The sequence below is a fragment of the Poecilia latipinna genome, unplaced genomic scaffold (genome assembly GCF_001443285.1).
Source record: "Poecilia latipinna isolate Pla-1442-1.1 unplaced genomic scaffold, P_latipinna-1.0 Scaffold310, whole genome shotgun sequence".
NCBI classification, from domain to species: domain Eukaryota; kingdom Metazoa; phylum Chordata; class Actinopteri; order Cyprinodontiformes; family Poeciliidae; genus Poecilia; species Poecilia latipinna.
The window spans coordinates 1-15511 of record NW_015112926.1 but is presented as its reverse complement, the minus strand read 5'-3'; the positions used below and the strand labels follow the sequence as shown (position 1 = coordinate 15511).

The 15511-nt window shown below is 40.3% G+C and overlaps 1 protein-coding gene across 3 annotated transcripts in view; it reads right to left on the bottom strand.

Moving 5' to 3' along the window:
* Positions 1 to 14264, bottom strand: part of satb1b (SATB homeobox 1b) — a 56891-nt gene extending 42627 nt beyond the window's left edge. For 2 of the 3 annotated variants that reach the window (XM_015034744.1, XM_015034745.1), the window contains exons 1-3: positions 14028 to 14264; positions 4777 to 4888; positions 2410 to 2487 (exon numbers count right to left, since the gene is read on the bottom strand). In XM_015034744.1, coding sequence (XP_014890230.1) covers positions 2410 to 2487; positions 4777 to 4888; positions 14028 to 14249 — 412 coding nt within the window. In that variant the 5' untranslated portion in view covers positions 14250 to 14264. The remainder of the gene's footprint in view (positions 1 to 2409; positions 2488 to 4776; positions 4889 to 14027) is intronic. The other variant, XM_015034746.1, reaches the window with a different exon arrangement.
* Between the last annotated feature and the right edge of the window lie 1247 nt (positions 14265 to 15511).

Below are 15511 nucleotides of genomic sequence, written 5' to 3'. Positions count from 1 at the left end.
CCTTTGATAGAGCAAAATGTTTCAGCAGATGGAAGATTATCTGCATGGACGTTTTCCAAAAAAATATTGATAATCGTGTCTGAGGTGCTTGCTCTATAACTGTCAGGATGCAGAAAACCACCGTCCAAGACAGGTCTATTGAGCCTTTTTTTAACAAATGATGTGGAGTGGAGGGGTGAGGAGGATAAAACAAGAACAAAACAACAAAAAAATGTTGGTAATAATCACATCTTTTCTCATAATCCCTGGCATTCCTTGGCTCTGATGGTATGACATGCCTATTCACTCCTATATGAATGTGTGTGTGTGCATATGCGTGCACATGCAGACTGCTGGGGGGCATGCTCACAACACACAAACAGAGGCACATGGAGGTATTTCCATGCAAATTGAAAAGAGTAGGGGTGACAGAAGAGCATGGCAGGCCCTGGGAGGAAAAAAAAAACGGCTGCCACAGAAGCGGGAGTCCTCATGTGGAATCCTGCCACAAAAGAGTCCCGGATTAAACACACAATGGGAATGGGATGTGAGCTGAGGGAGAGAGCATGTGTGTGTGTCTATGTGTGTTTGACAGAGTGAATGAAAAGGGATTGACCCAACTCTCACTTTTACGTTGGCTTTCCTAAGGATCGGGAACTTTACTCAATAACCAGGAACGTTAACCAAAGCACAGATAAATAACTTCGTTTCTCAGTTTCGCTGCGTTTTTCCAGCAGATTCCTCTCCACATGTTGCCAAAGATCAACCCAATTAGATGGACTCTGCCGCAAGCCTGTGGTGGACAACTGACATAGATGTGCTGGGTTTTTATCTGACGTTTGGTTAACATGACATGTGGGTGCTAGTTTGTGTTTGACTGCACGTCTGGAGATGTTATCGCTGCAAATGTGCACCAATGTGGTTGGTTTTCTTATCGCAGCGTAAAGTTCCAGACTGAAGGATTTCATACGTGACCGTTTTTATGAGCTGTCACAATTACAGAGTTTAGATCATTATTTGAGTGGAAAAGTGACTTCATGTTCAGGGTTTCTCCTAAAAATCATGCAACTTGTGCGTTTATTATGAGAAGATTTGAGTTTTCTTCTTTCCTGCTTCAAAGGTTTGTGCTTTTTAAGAAACAATAAATTCATATAGAAACAAAAACACTCCGTTAATAAGTGGAACCGCTGATTCTTTTAGGCTTTTTCTTACCCTGTGGCAAATCTACATGAGATCGAAGCTTTAGCAAACAAATCTTGAGTCCTGATTATTCTCAAAAGTAAAACTTTTCTTGCCTGAAAATCCAACATGGCTGCCAAATTAATAAGAAATGTATAGAATATAAATTTGGCTCTTCAGCACAACTGGAAGAATCAATTTAAACTTCCAGGGTAAATAAACCCATTAAAGGAACAACCACCATTTTTATTTCTTCATCTGACCAATCAGAGAGGGAATTTGTTCTTAAAGTGACATAATCCAAATCAATCTGTGACGACAATGTGATTCAAGCAACACAGATTGTTTGTAAACTCGCTATGTGTAATGTAATATTACTTTGCAGTCTTAAATTGTGAGTGGGTAAATTAAATGCCTAATTTTTCATCGTTCCGCCACGAATCTCAACATATTTCAAAGGATTTTTAAGTGATTGGCCAACAAAAGTGAAAGCATAGAGGTGAAGTGGAAAGGAAGTGCGGAGTGACGGAAAGAGTTTCAGTCAGACTTTTTCACAACTTAACTAAACTTTAAACTTCTTGTATTTTATCTCTATTGTGTCTCTAAAACAAGCAGCACACTGTACTTTTCAGTTTCCTTGAAATAAATGTAAAACGATTCCTTTTTCTTTCACATCACAAATTATTTGTCGTTTTTACAAATAATCCCAGAAGTGTGAATACTTTTAAGTGTTTACAATAATATTTGTTGAGCCTCCAGATCAAATTTCCAAAAATATCATTGTCCCTCTGAAATCTACTCAAAATAAAAATCAAGCATTAGAAATAGTACTTTATGAGATTTATTTTCTAAGTTAAGGTCGAATGTTTGACAAGCTTCAGCTTTCATGGAGGAAACGAGCTCTTAAAGCGACTCGTTTCATTTCTGCATGACTTTAAATTAGCATGAATTGCTTTTTAGAACCAGAAATAAGATTTTAATTAAAATTCTAGTTAGGAGAGTCAGAAGGTAACTATTTTAGTTTATGCATTTAGGAATAAAATGCTGCTTCTCAAATACTGAGTGGGTGACTGTTTCTTCTATTAATGTTTGAAACAGAGATTTACAGTTAACCTTGGGAAAACAGGAGCTAAACTTGCAGGTATTGTGGTTGGGTTACAGTAAAGCTGCAGGTTATTAATGTGTGTGTTTTAAGTGTGTGTGTGTGTGTTTTAAGTGTGTGTGTGTGTGTGTGCCCATGCTGTAACCTACCTAGCGCATTGGCACGCGGGCTCTCACGGAGGACGCACGTCCCCAGGTAGCCCTCCAGCTGGGAGGGTTGGCGCATGCCTGCACGGGTGAATACACACACACACACACACACACACACACACACACACACACACACACACACACACACCACGCCGTGCAGGCGTGAGGAGAGAAACACAGGGGTTAAGGCTTTCTACAGATCGTCTCTCTCACTTCCAGCTATGCAGGAATAAAAAGCATCAGCATCACTACAAAAAGGCCAGACTGGCAGCTGCAGCAGCTCCCCGTCTGAGGAACATAAAACCGGATAGAAAACAAGTGTGACAGAAAACGTGTGGGAGTGAAGCAAGAGAAAACACAAGAACAGCGGCTCTGAAGGAAATAATGTACCCGGTGTACGTTGTCACTTTAAAAGGATCAGATAAAATATGATCGCAGCACACCGTTTGCATGCAGGATGTGAAAACATTTTTGATAAAGAATCTTGTCTGTCATCGCTGTGAGGAATAGCATCATGGCAGAAAAAAAAAAAGATTCAGCTCAACAGATTACTAAAACTAATATCTCACCAATGCCTGCTGCCCTACAGGTTCCCCAGCACAGAGCTGCTCCGCTTAATAAAACTACAGAAACGTATATCTGACAACTATCTCCAGCTTTGGTGGAACTGGCATTATATGACCCCCATTTCCTGGGAGGTCAAAGGGTATTTTTTTAGATTATATAAAGTAATGCATTGGTAGAGAGATAGATAAGAAATCTAATTTAATTCCGGATGAGGTAGTGGACAGTTAAAGCCAATGCCGCCTTTTATTCACAGAGTTATACAAAACATAAAAAGAAAATGTTCAGAAACGTTTGTTGGGTGTGGTAATAATAGCTCATTTTGAGATGCAGTAACTGAGAGAAAGTATTTTCTGGACAGTACATTGATAAAGAGTCAAAGTTACAATCAAAAAATGTGACACAAAGAGGGAAAAAACATTTATGTGCATAAGACACATTTAAGTGACATTTAGTCACATTTATTTATTTTCAGCTAGCTTTCCTTGCACTGCAGACGCTAATGTTTAATCCTTGGTTCATATCAATATGAATTAATATTTAATGCATCAGTCCAAAAATAAAAACACGAATAAGTCGCAGAACCAGGCAAACTATGAAAATAAGTGTGATGTTTAGTCTGGAAAATATGGTAATTAAAAATGAAACTGACATCAAGCTTACAAAGCACAAGCTAAAGTTTCCAAAATGCTGTTATTAATTGCACAAAATACGAGGAGCAAAATGGAAAAGCTGATTGTGGAAAAAAACTGAACAGACCCAATTAAGAGAAAATCCAACGACCGCTAAAACTCCATTCTTTGCATTTTGTGAAGAAATAAGTTGCGCTCTGTGTCTTCTTCAGAGGTTTTCATGCCGTTTCCCTCAGTAGGTCTTGGTGCAGCGCCCCCACAGGCGACGGGGTGAACAGGTTTTTGAATTAGCTTAAATCATTTTACACAAAGCAGTGTGAAAGCGAATCGCATCAGCTGAAAATGTAACAAATGTTGCAGCTTTGGTCCTAAATCAAACCGAGTTTATCGTGTGAAAACAGAATCCGAAGCACTTTATGAATGCGGATGTGTGGTTGTTTTTACAAACTGTCCAGACATGAACATTAACATCAACCAAGCTAACTGAGGCCTGGACAGTCTGGGATGAAGCTGTTGGTATCATTTTAGCATTTTTTAGAAGGTGAGGTTGAGTTTTTCTGGGAAAAACTTTCCCATGAACATTAGCAAACGACTTAAACGTTTTGCACTAAAGGCTGTAGAATCACAGACTTTAAATAGTTCATGAAGAGTTTTATAAGCCTTCCAGGATTGATGAGAAGCTCCTCTAAAGCTACTGCTGACTCTTTCTAACGTGGCATTGTGGTAACACACATCCAGACCAGCAAACAGTAAACACTCCTGCTTTTATAGAGGTCACAACCCAAAAGGGTCCACTTAGATTTTCTACAAACATATTTTCCATTTCTTGCTTTATAGTGCCAACAACAAAGGTTATATTTACATGTTTTTTTTGACCTTGTAGAGACCCGATCATTTCTACTGTCCTAATAAACAAAACCATGGAGCTGAGAAAGGGTGTACTTTCTTATTCCAATGGTTGTAAGTCCTTTTGACCTTGAAATATTAGATAACGAGATAAAAATGTATCTGTGCAGCGTTCAACAGCAGGAAGACAAAGAGCCGTTTGGATAGGGGACATATTGTGATGATGACTGGTGCGAGTGTGTGTTAAAAAGTGTGTGTGCGTGCGTGTCTGTATGCAGAGACAAAAGTGTGAGCGCCATACTTTGCGCCCCTCCGTTTTGCTTACCCATCATATCTTTTGTCTTCTTGAAATGTTTATACCAGCGCCCAAATTCCTGACACTTTGCCGCCGACACATTTGCATAGTAAGTGCTGTTCACAATGGAGGAAATCATACTCTGAAAGAGAGAGATTGATTGAGAGAGAGCGGGAGAGACTTTTAGATTCTCACTGTGGAAAATACAGACATAATATTAGAGCTGGTGGAACATGCAGCAACACTGTCGCTTGTCAAAGCAAATAAAATACAGGGGAGGATAAAAGTGTAAGACATGCAGATGTGTACGATTCTTTCCCTCCAAACGAACAAGAAATTACATCAAACAAGGTTTAATCTGTTATTTTTATTATTTTTTTTTATCAAATGCCACAGAGTTTGTCTTTTGCAGTGTGGGTATTATTCATCAAGAACAAGAAAAATATTTACCTTCAAAAGGAACATAGCAATGTATTAAGCACCAACAGCTGTGGAGGTGTTTCATGTGAGCGAATACGAATCTTTTTATTTTTATTTGTGCAATCTGTTGGAGACAAAAAACTTCAAGCGAGACGGGGTCCGCAGCGAGCGTGTCGCTCTGTGACGCCGACTCTCCCTATACAGTTGACTCTCTGCTCCCTCAACATTTACCTCCAACCTGAGACAAACAAAAGCCCCATTTATTAAATCCCCGTGCAGTTTCATTAAAACGAGCGTTTTAACACCTCGCCAGCCTCCGGGTGAATGCAGGAAAAAAAATGTTTCTGATTGTTATAAATATTCAAAAGAACCAAACCATCTGTTTTCAAATTATAGGTATGCCATCTTTATCGTTTTCTATAATATATGCGCTTGGAGGTTTTGTGCGGGGGACCTTCTGGCAGAACAAGCACAAACCAACTGTTTCAGCATAATTCTGCTTTTCTGGCTTCAGCTTCTCCGCGCAGAACGGGGAGGAAGAAGCCAACAGCTGTGCCATCAAAAAGGTCAGAGCAACTCTGAACTCCTGACCTTTTGTATTAAAGGGATACTTCAGATTTATTTCATGTAAGGTTCTGTTAAGAGGCTTTGACTGGTAGATCCCTGCAGAAGTAGTTAGAGCAAAGTGAAGACAAATCATGTTAAAAGACCTCCAGTTATAATTTTATAAATGATCTGAACACGGAATAAGGACTTTTGTATATGCAGGTGGCAAAACAAACTGGATTTTCCTGCTACAAATGTAAATAAAGCTCATTATGCTTAATTTGCCAGACACATTTCACATGGGAAAGGCCCACAGCAGCACAGATCCATCACCGTACCTAACAGTGTGGATGAGGTCGAGGTTTCGTTTCAAGTCAGATTCAGCTGGACTGTTTGTTGCTTCAGGGCAAAATATAAAGTCTGACCAAAACACATGGTTCAGCTGAGGTTTTCTGCTGCATTTTAACTCAAACTTCTGACAGACTGTGGTTCATGCCTTCAAAACAACAACTTGCTTATAGTGTGTGAATAAGAAGCAACTGAGATAAGAACCAGTTCTTGTAACCCCTTTCTGCACCACCAGGTTCTCCATTCTTTCCCCTTTTGAAGGCTTTTTGGAAGGCTGACGTTAATTGCGGAGCAACACCAAATGTGGCGTAAATCACCATGAACGTCTACATAAATCACCAAGACTGTTTGAAGGTACAAACCTTATTTTGCAGTTGATGTTTATAAGACTGGAGTTTTTGATAAGACAGAAATCAGCTTTCATTTTGGCCCATCTACTGCAGGTAAAATATTAATCAGCCAACGTCTCAACAGAACCCGACTTTCAAAGCGTCTGAACTGTCCCATTAAGTTACAGATAAAACAACGACGGTTTCTTAAATGAAACCATCGTTGACCCTTACTTCAAATTAGTACAGTCTGCCAAAGGTCTTTAATAACACGCCTTAGTTTTATCTTGCTGATGGTTAATCTAGTTTGGCAGGAAATTGTTGTTGAACTACATAAGACAACCTTGTAAGATGGTATCAAAAACGCAGTGTGAAGCTTAAACTCGTCTAAAAGAAAACACTGGACAGCAGAAAAACAGCCAGTTGTTCTCTCCATCGTCTCCTTCACTGTAAAGACACTAAAGCTTCTTTGCAGTCTCCCCAAAGGGTTTTCTGTTACATTTTTCACATTCCAGAGACATTCTCTGCAACTTCCCACAACGTATCACAAGGATCTAGCCGTGAATACTGAGAACTGCGTCACTTCATTTCCTTTGAATTCAATTCAGTTTATGGGCAAGGAACCAATAAACCACAAATCTTAAACCAGAAATGTATATTTAAATCAGTCTAAACAGATTCCAGTTTGATCTTACTTGTAATACAATGCAATTCAAGTGCCACTACTGTTAATACGATCTGAACGTGGAGTTTTATGTTCCAGTTTTACTTAGAACTGGGAAATTCTGACTTCCCGGTTGTAAAAATCGATCAGACACCCATCCGAAGTTGGATTTCCCTTTGGAAAACTGAAAAACTCCAACTACCATCAGTTACCCTCTGCAAGGCCAACTTCGCGTTTCAACTTGGCCGCTTCTCGCATTAAAAGTAATAAGCTGAGGTGGAAACATGTAAAAGTGGATCTAAATGTTACAGGTTTATCCTGAACAAATTAGCTTAAAACAATGATCGTAAACAACGTCTGAGTCGTCCGACATCAAATCCACAGTAATCCTGTGTGAAGGGGCTCTACAAAACAATCAAATATCAACATAATTTCAATAAAATATTTTTTTTTTTTTTTTGATGAACTTCTTAGGTTGTTAGAAAACCACTTTTCTGTTCAAACTGTAAGAACATGTCAGATCTAAAACTTATTCCAATGATCAAATTAAAGTGGATAAGATTGTTATCTGTTGCAGGTAGGATATTGATTGCTCATGGTGTTTTAATAGAACCCCACCTGAAAGTTAATTCATTTTATAAAGCTGTAACGACAAAACAAAAACTGCAGAACAACACCGGAGGAATGAACCATGAGAGGAGTCAGTAGAAGATCTTGATTGTGGTAAAAAACATTTAAATGTTGAGAAAATGGTTCACAATACAGTGAAAATAAAACATAACTAATCTATACTTCAGAATGCCTGTGTGGAGCGGATGGTGCGCTGATTTTATCTTAATATTTCTGGGAAAAATGAAGACAGCTGAGCAGAGTCACATTGGCGACTGCAGCTGGGTGTGAATCTGTGCCAAGCATGTTGTGGTGCATCATCCCGCCATGATGAAAAACAAGAGGGGAGGAGGCGGGGGGGCAGAGAGGTCTGCAGTCGGACTTCAACAGTATAACAAAGCGGTCCTTTATAGATTTATTGAAAAGGCTCCATTCAATAAAAAAACCCTGATGGAGTTCAGGTTGGGGTTAGGAAGTCAGAATTAGCTTTTTAATGGGTCATACATTTATGTATGAAGCACTTCCTTCTTTAGAGTTTATGCAATATTGTTATTAGCAAAGAATAAATAGTAGTTCAACCTTTTGTGGTCGATTCCTTGGGAAGTGGCGAAGCCGGCCTGGTTTCCTGCCGTGTGTTTTAGCTCGGGGGGGTAGAGATGGGGATATTCTGGATGATAAATGGCGTACCTGGCAGTGAACCATGCAATCCAGTTTAACCTGGTTCCAGCAGCCCAAAGATCCACCTGAAAAGGCTAAATTTAAAGTGAATACAGTTCTCCTTTTAGTTCGGGGGGGCTGGGATAATGAACTCCTCTCCTCTAGCCTGCCATGTTTTATTTACAGTATATCTGGGCTAAGGCGGCTCCAGGCAACAAACAAGAGGCCTGCAGATCTCTCTCTCTCTTTCTCTCGCTCCCTCTTCCTCCGCCATCTTTGACACAGATGTTCTAATAAACGCTCCTCATTAATCAGCCCTCTCCCTCAATACATCACTCTACCTCTCACAGGGGGCCCAGCCTGTATGTGTGAGGAGAAACAACACACACACACACACACCTATTCTGCGTCCCCCCACTGCTCTGTCACACATACATGCAGACGCACTAAGTGAAATCAAGCAGATAACCAGCGCCTCTGCTTCCACTGTGGAGCCAGCGGGAGGGCTGAGCTTCGGTGTGTCAACAGGTACTAACTCTGCCTCTGTGCCTGCATATGTGTGTGTGTGTGTGTGCGTGTGTGTGTGTGTGTGTGTGTGTGTGGACCCTTTAAATGATAGCCATCTGCAGCACAGAGCGCTTATCGGCAAGACCAGGAAGTGGCACTGGGCTACTATCGGTCCCCAACATCTACTCCACTCCCCGACATAGGAGACAGGAAGAGAGAGAAAAGTGTGTGTGAGTGTGTCTGCATGTGTGTGTGTGTAAGTGGATCGCAGTAACCAGGTACTGTACACACACACACACAGATTGCACTGGTTGCCTGAATCAATTGGGAAAAGGCGAATCCTATTTGCGACACTGCGCCTCGCCACTCGCCAACATCTAACAGAGCTCAATTATGGCACATATTCATCTCAACTGGGATGACCCCTCCCCTGCCCTCCGCCGCCACACAGAGACGCCACGCACTGGCAGCCAGGTTGCGCCTGTGGCAGCCGAGGTGGCGAAGGCCTCGCAAAGATGGCATTTTGATGACTTTGCTGCTACACGACGCAGCAGCTGGTACGTCAGGGGCAGCTCAGCGAGAGGGTGGAAGGGGGGAAATTCTCGTTTGTTGCCATAGTTTCTGCAAACCAAACGAGGGTATGGGGTTTCTAAGCTTGGTAGCATCTATGGCTGAAACGATTAGTCGGATTACTCATGATTTTTGAATTAATCGTCAACCAATTTAGTAATCGATTAATCGTTAACTGGAGACTCAAAAACATGACATTTGCTGGAAAAGCAACATACTGAGAGCAGTAATTAAGCCACAAACGGTACAGATATGTTGTGCATTTAAGATCAGAAATGGATCTTCAATAGTTCTTGAAGACCAGATTTTGCCAAACCTGCTTTAAAACATCAGTTTGTCATTAATGATGAGTACGGCTGAAACGATTTATCGTTTTTAATCAAATAATCGTCAACTAATTTAGTAATTGATTCATTATTAATTGGAGTATACAAGGTCAAAAAACAACACACTCAGAGCCGTAATTAAGCCAAAACTGCAGAAAAATATCTACATTTGTATGTAAGATTAAAAACCGCTATAATGTTATCATCACCTGATTCAAATTCTGTTATTAAGCAACTTTTACGACCCAATTATTAATCAGTTAATCCAAAAAATAATCAATAGATCAGTCCTGTAAAGTTTAGATATTAAGTCAATAGAAAGGGTTGAGCTTTTCACGTTTTATTATTTTAGCTGCAGTTGCGTCCTTTTCTACAAATGATCACTAAATAGATGAAATGTTTGAAATGTTTAATTTAATGTTTAAAAAAAGGAATTATTTGTTTTTAACATGTTTAATATTTCACAAAAAAGGCTTAAATTAAAGAATCTGTAGAGTGCCAATTATTTTTATCTGATTAGTCGTCAGAATAATCAGTAACTAAAATAATAATTAGTTGCAGTCCTAGCAGCTGATTGGTCGATGAGAAGTTTAATTTTGCGGACGCTTCTTCGAGTCATTAGCCGTTAATGTTTAAGAGCCGCTGTGGGTCGGAGCCAATTGCTTGAGGAGTGAGAACAGCGTCCAAACACACAAAGAGTGAAATTAAAGATTTGACGTCGCAGAACACAAAAGAAGAATTTCACGCAATAACAACAATAATAAAGCGTTTTCTTCTCCTCCGTCTCCTCTGAGAGCTGTTCAGAGGTGGGCTTGCTTGCTCACTCACTCGCAGCCATCCTGTCATCTGTTAACCTCGCCTTTTGCTTTGGGATTACACAGCAGAATATCAGGGAAACACTAATCCTAAAAAAGGTGCCAGTCTTCCGTTCCCTCCCACTACGCCCCCTTCTCCTCCCACAGCCCTCGCTGGCTTTGGTTGAAGCCTTGCAGGGAGGGGCCTGGGAGCCGGGGAGAGTGTTTATCGGGGAGCAAACGGCTGGGTGGGGGTAGCCGGACACATGCGGCCCCCACAGAGTAACAGATGTCAAACGCTGTCATAGCAGCCGTCTCTTAGATACAATTGGATCATCAGGACATGTTCTAACAAACCCAAGCCAGAAATTTCAAATTGATAGAGTGGTTTGCAGAATACATTTCCAGAAAGTATTGTTGCCTCAATAAAATCAACCAACTCCCATCAAACGCCACCGAATTAGCAAACAGAATCCAATCGTATTACAAATACAGCCAATCGAAGGCCTAAGGGGTTTCTTGGACACCATCAGTCGATGTCCTTTGAGGTGGTTTTTGACTCTGCGGTGGCATCAGCCATCTTCTGTGGTCTGGTACGTTGGCACTGCACCTTATCTGCAGCTGAGAGGAAGCAGTTAGATAAGCTCAACGTTAAACGGAGGGTATAATGTAGCTTCCATTTTATTGCACAACTGAGGAACTTATTATAAAAGCACTGTATGTATCAAAAACAACTTAATAGATATTTTACTTTACATGTAGCCCAGTCTGATGCCTTGAAATTGGCCTCTGTCTCTTTAAGAAGCTCCTACCTCTTCTCACACTCCCCCTTCAGCACATAGAAACACCAATGCCTCTCCTTTATGCTGTTCTTAGCAGCATTGGCATGAGAAGCAGTTCCTATAATGAGCTCAGCAGACGCGCAGTTCCACCAGATGTTTGCTAATTGCTGCTGCTGCCGCTAGTCTGAAGGAGCAGAAGAGCAGAGGAGCAGGGTAGAGGTGCTCCAAGGCGGGGCTTTGGGAAAATAGGTGGGACTTCTCACACATGCATGAATTTCTGAGGAGGGAATGGCATCATAACAGGATATAAAGCTCCAAGAAGTCGATGTTGCATCATAGCACCACCTATGTTGTAAGACGCCCATCAACCCAGTGCAGGTGGACGATGTCTCCCACCCCATGCATGAAGCTGCTGCTGCTGAACAGAAACTCCTACAGCGACAGATTGCTGCATCCTCGATGCACAAAGGTGCATAACAGAAGATCCTTAACCATCACTGCTCCCAAAAAACTGAATAAGTGTTTCGATCCTTGCTGGTATTTGCACAGTTTTCTATTTGTTGTAAATACTTTGTTTTTGTGCACAAACGTGCATGAACGTTTTGCTTAGTTGTACATTTCTTTTAATCTGAATATGCCTGTCACTTGAATGTACCTTATTCTATTCTATTCTATACTATTCTACTCTAACAGCATGATGAAGACTGACGGACACAGGGTGTGTTATTAAATGATAATCTAAACTTTGAACATCTCCCATGGCTTTGTTCAACACATCATCTGAAAACGGAAAGAGGTTAATCTCCAACCTTCCCAAAACTTTCCTGTCTAAGTGAAAAACAGGATAAAGAAGGCAATTAATAAAAGAAGAGGTTAAGAAACCGATGGCAAGAAACTGGAGAGCCACAAATCTGAATCCGTCGACAGGATAACTATTTGTCAAACCTGCAGAGGAAAGACGTCCTGTTTGAAGTTTGTGAAAAGGCGTGAGCCAGAGGAACAGCAAACAAGAGGAAAGTAGAGGAAAATTTAAATTATTGGCTTCCTTACAAGATGCTATGTTTGGTAAAGTTGGCCTCTACATTAGTATAAACACATATTTCCACATTAAAGCTCAGGATCATGTGGTAAGGATGCTTTCTTTCAGTTGGGAAAGGTCAAATTTGACGGGAAATTAGAGCAAAAGAGGAGGCGATGGAGGCTCACCTTCCAATGGACGGTTTGGGCAGAGCTACGTTTGAGTTAAAAAGAGGCCAGTCAAAATCCAGACCTACATCTAATTGACAATGACTGTGTCAAGATTTGTAAATTGCTGTTTACAGACGCTGAAGGTATCTGGCGAAGAAAAACGGATGTAAATTTAAGCTTCTAGACGGACAGAACTGGCAGAGAAATGGAGGAAAAGACCTGCAGCTCAAGAGAGTCCAGAAATAAATCATGTTCCTTCACTAGGATGCTCTTCTATCACATTAAAATCCCAATAAAACTCCTAGAATTGTGTTGCTGTAGCAAAACCTAGGAAACTCCACAGGGTAAGCTTGTGTAAGCTCATTGCTGTTGTGTATATACATCTGAGATAGCTTCGGTTTTACATAACAGAGCATTTAGGGCTGATTTATAGCATTTAAACTGGTAAGTGGGAACGAAAGACATTGGCTTGAAAGGAAAAAAAAACAAAAGCAATCTGATAATTTAATCTGAAACTTGTGTGTGTGTCAGTCTTGCGAATTTGTGTCTGAGACAGACTGAATGTGCTTTGTGTGTTAAATCCTCGGAGCTAGTGTGCGCTCTCCTCTGAGCCGTCTTCACATATGGACCGTAAACAGGGTGATTACCAGACCGGGCTGGGCTCCGCCTGAACGCCACCCAGGGACTCTTTACATCATCATGCCCAGCTAAACACACACACACACACACACACCCACGCACCGAAAGCAGCTTCTTGCGCATACGCACGGCACAAACCCGGGTCTCCAGGTGACCATCCAGTGGACTGGGAGGAGAGCTGGCTGCTCGCTAAAAACCTCAAAGAGCGCAGATACAGTCTGAATATTTCACCAACAAATCCAGGAAAACACACACAAGCCCTGCTGAACAGTAGCTAACACACACACACACACACACACACTCCGAGATATGCAGCCTTTTCTTTCCATTCACTGCCTCCATGATATACCGACTGCATTGCCTTTTAATACAATATCAGTGCAAGCGCGCTCTATTGAACCTCTCGGCACGCAGCGTGACACCTAACATGTGAATGTGTAATTCTCCAGCCCAGCGCAGTGATACGAAATGAACTAAAAAGACAAAATAAAAAAAAGAGAGCAAAAAAAACACAATCCGGATCGTTCTGGGATTGGTCCAGTGTTTATCTAACAATAACCATATGTTCAATAACACCTCTGGTTTTTTGGCTGCACGCACGTCTCTTGGTGTGTGTGTGTGTGTTTTGTAGGCGGCAAAAAAGGGAAAAAAAAATATTCAGACGACAATGGCCATTGATTTGGATTTTCTATGCCAATTCTCTTTCCCAGTGGATCAAACTCAGGGCATTTGATAAGTGAAAGATAAGAGACGGAGGTGATGGAGATAGGGGTGTTTGTTTTGTTGTGTGGTATGGTAGCGGAAGGAGGGGAGGTGGGTGAGGTTGAGATATTTTTCTGCTTTCTTTTGCTCTTTTTTAGGGGGTGGGGGGAATTTTGAATAAGCGGATTGGGCTTCAGCACCTGTGATAAAGGGCATTCTTTAGCCAGAGAGCTCTGATTCATGTCTTTGAGTAACTCCTTGAGGGCGTTTCTTACTGTAGAGTGGCTCCATTGCTCGGGCGGCAGGTCCTCCAGCTTAGGACAACTGTTAGGAAACAAAAACACACACACAGGAGACGGAGGGGAGAGGAGAGGGGAGGAGGAAGGGATGGAGAAGGACAAGGGGTAGAGAGAGAGGATCATGAAAAAAAGCACAAAAAAAACACTGAAAAATATGAATTTATTTACAGATTTACTCCCTGAGGAGCTCAAGTCAGTTTAAAAAAAGCTGAATTTACTTGGTTTGCACTTTAAATCACTTAAATTTTCCAAGATTTTTTATTATTAGGGAAACAAAAACTGTTGTAGAAGTTTAAAATGTCAAATGAATAATAATTCTGACTTGGTTTTACAATAATAAAACAATGTTTTAAAGAGACTGCTCATTCATACACACAGTGTAATATTAATATTAATAACTATTGGTGCTTAGGACAGGAAAATTATGTGTTGAATTTTGATTATTAATACTGATTATTAGGAAAAAACTATTGTAGACTTTGAGCAGAGCACTAAAGTGAGTGATATCATCAGCAAAAGAGTTTGAAAAAAATTATAAAAAATAAACTGTGATTTCATAAAAATGGTAAAAAGTTTTTTTTAAATCATTGTGACCCATTTAGTTTTTGAACAGACTTTGTAAAAGGAAACAGTTTCCATTTAAAAAAAAAAAAACAAAACAAAAACTTTATTTTTTAGTTGTGTTATGGTTTTTATATTTAAATAATTGCAGTAGGATTAATTTGTTGAGAGAGCATTCTTTTCAGCAGCAAAATACGGGACTATTAGGATTTCAACAGAAATGTGAATACAGTGAGAAACGTCTGAGGTATTAAACATATCAAGTGATTGATTCTGGATTATAAACCAGGTCAATTCTGGACGACATGAAAGAAAAGGAACATAATTTACAATATGCTGTCAAACAATTGTTAAAAACCTGCTCAATTATTTCCATTATACAACAGAAACTCCTCGAAATGCAAGACTTGATCAATTATTGTGAACCTGAAAGATGCTGCTTGCTGTTCCAATATCAACTGATCTGTAAAAATGTGAGTTTTCATTAACAAAGTAAAGCGACTAAATGCGAATGATGCAGGGCTGACATGTCATATTGCTGAATTTGGTTGGAAAGAATTTTAGGCGTTTAATTGTTTCTGCCACAAACAAAAGGTGAAAATCTGAGGATAGTTTATTATACATGTCAACATTTTTGTCACAAAAATGGAAAAGAACTCGGCTCATTACCAGAACTGGATAATGTTCCAAAATGTTAAAATCCAATATTATTCAGATGAGTAAATACATCTAAAAGCAACCCTCTTCAGTGTGGACGGTGCTACTGACTGAAGAAGAGTCTGAATTAACTCCTGCAGTACGAGTGAAATGCTTAAAAATGAAAT